Raw genomic sequence first — 9,081 nt, forward strand, 5'->3', positions numbered from 1 at the left:
TAGTATTGGTTAATTTGGATAATCATCTTTGAAAATGTGATAGATTCCATATTACAATCTAAAATAGACAACATGTTTTACAAGACTTGCAATACTATATATAGGTTGTGTCAGTCAGTGGGAGCAAGTATCTTTGCAAGTGTAAATGTGGATCTCAAATGGCTAGACAATGGCAATGGGTCATGCCCGAAGAGAATTATCTTCTCGCTATCATTGTGTCAGGATTTATTCGATCATATTGTCTATTAGAACTTACATAAATTATAATCTACAGTATGTATTATGATTGTCAAGCCAGCCTTTTATAAATAGAAGTCTTGAGGAAATCATCTACTAGAACATTCTAATGGATATGTAATTAAGGGCAAGAAATGCATGATTGGAGGCTTATATAGACCTTCGTGGTCTTAGGCAAGTATCTAAATCAGAGTATATGTGTTTTATCAAAATTGTCAAATATTTGGAATTTGACTTGTGTCCTTAACAGTGCTGTAAGCACAAGGAAGTTGAAAGTGCATTACATATGGTATTATTGGTACTCTACGATGATGAAATCTACAAAAGCTGCAAACAACTAAGATTGACATCTGGCGTAGGAAACTGGTTGTCTGCCCAGTTTAAGATAAAGGATTTAAGAGAAACTAATTACATTCTTAGCATCTAAGTCCTTTTAAGATTACTAGAAATAATGTTGAGATTCTCTTAGAAATCCTATATCTACACATTGCTTGGAACATTTTGGCATTAGAAATTCCATGAAAAAGTTTATACCTTTCAAGATGGAATTGTCTTGTCTCTAGTCAAGTGTCATAGTGCTTGAGAAAGGTTTAAGAATTATGAGACTAGTTTCGGAGATAGATGTTTCATGTATGCTATAATGTGTACTAAATTTGATATTAGTTGTGCTTATGCATGACAAGTATATATCATATTAACCGTGGCAAAAGATTTTGATTGAGGTAAAGAGTATACCATAGTGCTTGAGAAAGACTAATTGCTATATTCTAGTTTACCAGTCATTCATGTAATGTCCTTGGGGTTACACTGACTTAGTTCTATGACTAATCAGTGATCGAGTAAGTCATCCTCTGAGCATGTGTTAGGAGTTTCTTCCTAATAGCTTTAATCGTTAGTTTGAGTATTCATATGAGTATTATATTTTGTTATGATTACCCTAGTGAAGGCTAACTCAAGGGACACACGAGCTAATAAAGCTAAGCAATCACATAGAGAGATGAAATTAATTAAAGATCAAGTACGCAACAAAGACATTATGGTGGAAGAGATATGATCAGAGAACAAGCAAGCAGATTTTTTTTACATAAAATGCCTTTGTGGCAACATGTTCAAACATGATGTGAAATGAATGGTGGTTCGATATATCTAGTACCAATACCTGCTTTGTGTATAAGTGGGAGAGTTTTTGGCAGTGGGTATACTCGAAAGCATGTTTTGAGTATAAGTGGGAGATTGTTAGGTTTGGTATACTGAAAAGCATGTTTCGAGCAAGTTTCGCTCGAATAGAATCTTGCTTGTATACGTAAAACTCTATAATCCACTTTTAACCTGATTCAGTATTATTCGAGCAGTTTCGCACGAATAGAATCAGTATATTATTACATTGTGTTTGCTTGTGCATTTATAAGATTTTTTATAAACATTTACATGTATAAGAAGCAAACAAAGTCTAAGTCTTTTGCTTAGTAGACTGGTTGTGGGCGACGTCCACTTTAAGGCAACACAGTCGGTTCTATGCATTGCTTTGCAAAAGAAAAAGAAGAATTTCACAACCCAGATAAGCTTAGACTACCTATCGTGAAAGGTTGCAATGTCAGTCCGATTATTTCTAAGCCTTACTAAAATAAGATGACGTTGGTGTGGTATAGCACTGAATGGATCTAATAGCAAGACGTGTCTTTATGCTATCTACTGAAAGACTAGGTCTTGATAAATAACTATTTCTTAATCTACATACGTTAGCATTGAGCCCATATCCAAAACCTTCCATAAATCTCTGACTGTGCTCAATATGAACTTAATATAAATAGGAGAATAAAGGAAACAGATTTAATGATTTTTAGAATGAAAAACACGTCTACTCGAGTAGGAGACATTTTTTTATTATTCTTTTCTCCTCCGTGAGTTTTTCAGCTCCTCCTCCATGAAAAAGTTATGTCTTCTTTATTCGAGTCCTAGTATTTTGATAAGATCAGCCCACCCTGATATCGAGATACAGTTCGGGAACCAGTCAGAAGATCCGTGGTCTAGTATTGAAGATCATCACGTAGAGAAGGCGCGCGCAAACGTCGATTCTTTGGAGAATCAAATCGGTAACTCTAAACCGTAGTATTCATGTTTAGGATTTACTTTCTTTAAGCATGAATTATTTACGTTCTAGCATGCAATTATCTGTTTTACATGTGAATTGATTAATCGCATAATCGGTCAAATAAATCTATGTCTGATTTATTTGTTTGTACAGGTCTTCCGCTGTGCAAGGGGCGTCAAAACCAGCATCTCCTACACAATTGAAATGACTAATCAAGAGGTTAGGTTGTTCGAATCAATAAATTAATCAGGTTGTTAAAATGACTTTTGTGTTTGGTGATTGGTTTTATTGATGAGTTAGTGTTACCAAGTGTTCAATTTTCCCTTTAATGTGACCATGTAAATGGCAAAAACAAAAATAAAACTAAATTAACAATAAGTAAAATATTAAAATCAGACCTTTATTTTGACGGCCCGGTGGTAGGCCCGGCCCAATTTAGTTGTTAAAAACTACCCAATTACAAGCCCAAATTTAGACAAAAAATATTTCACACAAATGGCAAATGCTGCATCACTCCCTCCATTTCCGCTTCTTTCTTCTTCTCTCTCCAAATTTATCTACATTCATACGCATATTGGTAAGTACATGATTTTATGCTTGTGAATTATTCTTCATAATTAGGATAAAAAAGCTTCGAAATAAGGAAACCGTGTAATTTTGGCTGTATTTTGGGATTTCATTGAAATATGTTTCCAAATTTTGGCTGTCTTCAATTGTATTTACTTCACAGTGAATAGCACAATTAGTTTCTTCTATGTTTTTGTGGTTATGTAGTTATCCTATGCTTGAATTGAGCTGGAATTGCGTTTTTTTTTTTACTTGTGGATTTGGTTTAGGATTTCTTTGAATTTCTGTATGTGCTGAATTTGTGTTTTGTTTAAAAGATAAGGATTGAATTTAAAGAGTGATATGATTTCAGTTTATTTGAATTAGCCAAATATATGTGCTTTAAGTTTGTAGATTGGTTAGGTGGACGTTTTTGGACTTAAAAATATGTGAATATGAAGGTTTAGAAATTTATATTTTTTAGAATTAGTTTTGGATTTTCTTTGAATTGTTTGTTTTTAATCTTGTGAGGTTGTGAGCATAGAATTATTGTGTGATTTGCTGTATTTTGATGGGTGTTATGCATTTTCTTTATACAGGAAGAAGGTGCAGTAGATTATATAGCAAAATCAAATACAAATATTTCAATGTTCTCTTCATCATGTACAATTACGCTTCCGTGTGTATTTTTACGTCAAAATCAACCAACTTGCACAGTTGATGCTCATACATTGAATATTGCCAATGGCAAAAGGCATTCCTGGAAAGTAAAAGGTTGCAGCAGTGTTAGCAGCATTGATGACCTAAGTTTCTCATTATCTGAAGATTTGGATGGTGACAGTAATGTGAAATTGGATTATACCAACCCCAGTAATCGACACATAAACTCAATTACGATAGGCCGTTGGGTTCAGTCTTGTTCCAATGTACGCGAGGTTAAGAAACTACATGCTGTTGTTAGTAGGAGGATGAGAGATCCAGTAGCTTATGTTAATAATAACTTAATTAGTATGTATGCTAGATTCGGGGAGCTTGTGGCTGCTCGTCGGGTATTTGATCATATGTTGGATAGAAATGTTGTTTCTTGGACTGCAATGCTGAATGGCTACCAGAGACATGGTTTAGGTGATGAAGCGTTGAGGTTGTTCCTTGAGTTTGTTAACTCTGGTCTATACGGGAATGCACAGACATACGTCTGTGTACTGAATCTGTGTGGCAGGACGTTTAACTATGAGCTTGGAAGACAGATGCACGCTTCTGCAGTAAAGAATCAAGTAAGTAATTACATCTTAGATTGTACTATTTTGCATTTTTATGCTCAGTGTGGTGATTTGGGTAGCTCTTTTGAAGTCTTTGACCGGATGCAAAACCGGGATTTGGTTGCTTGGACGACAATGATCACAGCTTGTTCACAGCACGGGCGGGGACAGGAGGCTTTTGCATTGCTGTTACAAATGTTATCTGAGGGACTTGATCTTAATGAGTTCACTGTCTGTAGTGTATTGAATGCTTGTGGTGAAGAGAAAGAGATCAGATTTGGTGAACAGTTACATGCTACTGTTGTTAAGAAGGCGTATGATATGGATGTTTATGTGGGGACAGCGTTGGTGGATTTGTATGCAAAGTGTGGGAGGATTGAGGAGTCGAAGTCAATTTTTGATGGAATGAAAAGGAGAAATGCTATCACTTGGAATTCTATTATTGCTGGATATGCTCGTAATAACCTTGGTGACGATGCCATAAGACTCTTCCGTATAATGAAAAGATTAAGGGTGCCTACTGACAACTCGACCATGGTCAGCATCCTTAGAGCTTGTGGCTTACTCAAGGCTTTATCGACAGGTAAAGAAGTGCATGCGCAGATTTTCAAGAATTTCGAGCCTAGCAATATCTTCATAGGGAGTGCACTTGTATGGCTGTATTGTAAATGTGGGGATTACGCCTCTGCGGCCAAGGTTCTTCAAAACCTCCCAGATAAAGATGTGGTTTCGTGGACTGCGATGATTTCTGGCTGTGCTCGCCTAGGCCATGAGCATGAAGCCCTCGAGTACTTAAAGGAGATGCTGGGTGAAGGTGTGGAACCCAACCCGTTCACGTATTCGTCAGTGCTGAAAGCATGCGCGAATCTGGAAAGCGTAAGGCAAGGGGAGCTCATTCACTCATCCCTGAACAAGACCCCTTCGCTGTCCAACGTGTTTGTTGGGAGTGCTCTGGTTCATATGTACTCGAAATGTGGACATCTTTCTGAGGCGGCTCAAGTCTTTGACAGCATGCCTGAGAGGAACATGGTCTCGTGGAAGGCGATGATCGTAGCTTACGCAAAAAACGGGCGCTGTGGAGAGGCTATGAAGCTCATGTATCGAATGCAAGATGAGTGCATTGAGGTAGATGACTACATCCTCTCCACTGTTCTTACATGCTGTGGTAAGTGGGAGAAAGGGGAGTCGTCGCCTTCGGAGAACTGTCTGCAGCCTTAAAAATCATACAAGATTTGAAGGGTGAGTCGAGAATGCAAAATCTGTAGCTCGGGATTTTCGGCTCAGCACGGTTAGGCTTTTCGTGTCGTGATCGAAGTTGAGGGATGAAGCTGAAGAAGAAGTTGCATAGTATTTGAAATCTGGGCTTTATAGAAATAAGTATATGTAGAAAGTTGGCTTCTGTTAGGACGAATTCCTATTGAATGATGTTTGTCTATAAATGTGAATATGGGTTTTATTTGGCAAAATTTGATGCAAAAGTATAAAGCTTACTGGATTCTTGTGTTATACTAGTACATAGAAGCATAAATGGTTCATTAGATGCAGTAAAATTTCCAAAACTGGCAAGATCAAGATTCAAGCCATAAGACACTCTCTTTTGGAAAATTCTCTCAATCAAGATTACCTGAACCCCACAATGGAATCCAAAGAAAATACTGCGAGCCTTGACTCATTTCATGAGAATCCAAGTGAAAAAAGGCAACTTTAAAAGACCAGTGACGACCAAATTTGCTTGCTTCGCACGCCCAACAATCAACATAAATATTGCTTCTTTCTATGACATTGCTCGATATAATGAAAAACTATGAATTATTTTTGTTAATCTAGATTCTAGAATTTGTTACTTTTCATCATAAATTTTTATTTATTTATTACTATGAATTTATCTTTTCATTAGTTTCCATAAGAAATCAAACTTCCAAAGCTAAATCCCAAATCATAAGACCAACACATCCAAATAAAATAATGTTTCTGTATTAATAAAAGAATCATATATAGTCAAAAATCAACTCCTACGCAAACTAGAGACTATGACAATATTATAGTTAAGACCATTTTGCTTGCCTCCCACGCACTAAATAATATATCTAGACCATAAGTCCATAACAAATCCAACTTAGGATTTTTATATTAGTTAAGTTGTTACCAAATCTAATTTGAGTTTATATCAAGTATCAATGTTGTAGCCTATAAAAGGATCATCCATGTTTTCGAATTGAAACCATCAATACATTTTCAAATTTTTAGAGATTTTGAGTTTGTTGCTTCGTTTTCTCGGAGCGAAATCGTAAACAACGTTATCGACTTATATCGGGTCACAATGTCGGCAGTTTCCGGGCTAGCAGAAGTTCACGTGATGAAGAAACTTCACGAAGAGAAGATGAGGAAAATGGATGAATCAAAGGATAAATCAGGTCAAGGAAAAGATGAGAGATGTGAGAAAAGGGAGAAAGGTTGTTTTACTTTGTTTAGATTCAAGAAAAGTCGTCCAACTAGAGCTTCTGCAGATTCTTGAAATCGACAACTTTAATTATTGCAATTTAATTTGGAATTTTGTTTCATGTTTGCTGAATGTTTGTAAAAATTGTTGTTAAATTATGTTTCATATATGGGATTTCGTAGTTTTAATTTTTCTTTTTACTAAAAATATGTGACTAATTTAACTTAATTTAATTAGTAAAGTCAGCAAAGATATTCCTATAATGAAAACTCGGGTGCCCTTAAAAACTAGAATTCATCGATTGGTAATTCGGCACTTATAATTAGATTGTTTTCATGGCAACTCAAATCTCCGACCTATTAGATGGAACATAAGCCTTTTACCAATTAAGTTGCATATCATTGTCGAGATGTTGTTACTCAAATATTCGTATTTCCAAAACTACTATCAAACTCTACACTCTCCTTTTAGGTGTGAGTGATATGAGAAAGCCCCTCGTGATCAGTAGTTGCGATTTGCCCATCACTCTAGATTTTGTACTACTATTATATTTTAATAAAGAATCTCAATTATTAAAAAAAATTAATTTTAGTATTCAAGAACACATCTCTCTCTCTAAGCACGACGTAAGTGTTGACCTCATATCTCTCGAATCCAACTTGAAAAACACAAGAAAATCCAAAGAGTACGTAGTAACACAGTCTTGACCTTATTACAAAGAATCCAAGTCAAATAAAACAACTCCTCATAAAAACCAACTTCACTTCATCCATATATAGTGACCTAAATTTTCTTGCTCCCCAAGTCCTAATTAAATCTCTATAAATACCACAATTTTGTCCCAAGAAATACTATTTCTATTACATATACACAACCAATTCTTCTTCTTCTTCTTCTTCTTCTTCTTCTTCGAGTACGATACAAATTAACAGCAATATCTACCATGTCGATGGCTGATTCTGGGCTCGTGGAGGCCTACATGATGAGGAAGCTTCACAAAGAGAAGATGAAGAAGATGGAAGCTTCCAATTATGAGCTCAAATCAAATGAAGGAAACCAAAACAAAAGTGATGATAGGTGTGACAGGAGTGGGAGTGGCTGCTTTTACTTGTTTAGCTTCAAGAAAGTTCATCCAAACTCTCCTTCTGCACATTCTTGAAAAATCAAGAGTTGGTTTTGAATTTTCATTTTTTTTATTTTGTTCCTTTTAATTTAGATTTTGTGTTTGTAATTGGTTTCATGGTTGCACTAATGAAAATCCATGTAACTGCTTCTGGTTATATATATCTCTGTATGAACCTTTTATACATATGGAGTATGTATACATGGCTGTGCTTTGCTTCTTGAAATTATAGTGTGAAAATTAAAGAGATACTCCTTTTCTAACTTTTCCTTTGAATACATAGAGATTATGAAGAAAATTCAGAAACTATATGTATGGATATATCGGACTGTATTCAAATTCAAACTAATAGTATTAAAGACCGAACTAGAGACTAGATCTCAATCATCCATTTTTCTAATATAGTGGATCAAATAAATGAAGCAAATGATATACTAACTTCATTATTTGAGCCCTATGCACAATATATATGTGCGATGAATCCAATTTTGATTTTGTAACATACTGCCTAATTTGAAGAACTCGAAAACCTTTTATGTATGTATATACAGTGTCATGTTTTCAAAAAAATCTGTTATTTTTATTATTGTTTTTATTATACTAGAAGACAAAGAGATATCGAATCCAACCATATAACTATACATTACAAAAAAGAAGAGTTCGTAAGCATGAAATGTCTTTATTCACATTGACATATGTACAGTTGCGTCACGAGGCCAAAATTGCTACTTATATTTAGTTAAACACCAACACACAGATCTTTATACATGCATACTGCAGAGATCTTTAATTTCATTTATTTTACTAGAATACTCTAATATTTATTAAAATAAAATGTATGTATACATTTGGCTATATCATGTAATGCATAGTATAATTAATCTTCCTTGTTTGGATATCGATTGTGTCTTGTTTAATTTGTACGGTCCATCAACTTCACCTATATATTATGCTTGGGTATTTAATTAATGATTGTTTTCAATTGATATTAAACTATTTAATTCGCTTTCAATCTATCCTAATTTCACATCGAGACAAAAAGAAAAAGAAAAATGTGGCTCCTTTGAGTGCTGGACAAGTCGATGATGCGGCTGCAGTCACATCAATGGTTCATATAATTATGAAAATTTAATTGTTGAATAATTCCAAAACATATAATAATATTAATAATGTTATCGAATTAATATTATTCTCCAATTATTTGAACCGTGAATTTAGTAAAAGTGCATTAGCATATGCTGATATACTCGGGAGAGGTTATTAGTTTCGGATTTTTAGTTTTAAGTATCAAAATCAAAATAATATACTTGGAGACGATTTCCATTTTTTCTGACTTTTTTTTTATATCATGTAATAAATTTAATTCCCCAACTAAAAATTTAGA

At 34.7% G+C, this 9,081-nt stretch overlaps 1 protein-coding gene across 1 annotated transcript; it reads left to right on the forward strand.

Annotated features, from left to right (window-relative positions):
* The first annotated feature begins 2,828 nt into the window (after nucleotides 1-2,828).
* LOC125218206 (pentatricopeptide repeat-containing protein At4g18520, chloroplastic-like) lies at nucleotides 2,829-5,629 on the forward strand. Its single transcript, XM_048119831.2, has 2 exons — nucleotides 2,829-2,906; nucleotides 3,475-5,629. Exons 1-2 carry the CDS (start codon nucleotides 2,832-2,834, stop codon nucleotides 5,350-5,352), a joined length of 1,953 nt encoding a protein of 650 aa, XP_047975788.2. The 5' UTR covers nucleotides 2,829-2,831; the 3' UTR covers nucleotides 5,353-5,629.
* Nucleotides 5,630-9,081: the final 3,452 nt, after the last annotated feature.

The sequence above is a fragment of the Salvia hispanica genome, chromosome 1, assembly GCF_029641045.1.
Source record: "Salvia hispanica isolate PSC_SH4W2 chromosome 1, Shi_PSC_v1, whole genome shotgun sequence".
Classification (NCBI taxonomy): Eukaryota; Viridiplantae; Streptophyta; class Magnoliopsida; order Lamiales; family Lamiaceae; genus Salvia; species Salvia hispanica.

Excerpts from the sequence above, each read along its gene's own strand:
- LOC125218206 (XM_048119831.2), top strand. The coding sequence starts at position 2,832 with ATGCTGCATCACTCCCTCCATTTCCGCTTCTTTCTTCTTCTCTCTCCA. Across the intron at positions 2,907-3,474 it reads CTACATTCATACGCATATTG|GAAGAAGGTGCAGTAGATTA; the intron begins GTAAGTACATGA and ends TTCTTTATACAG.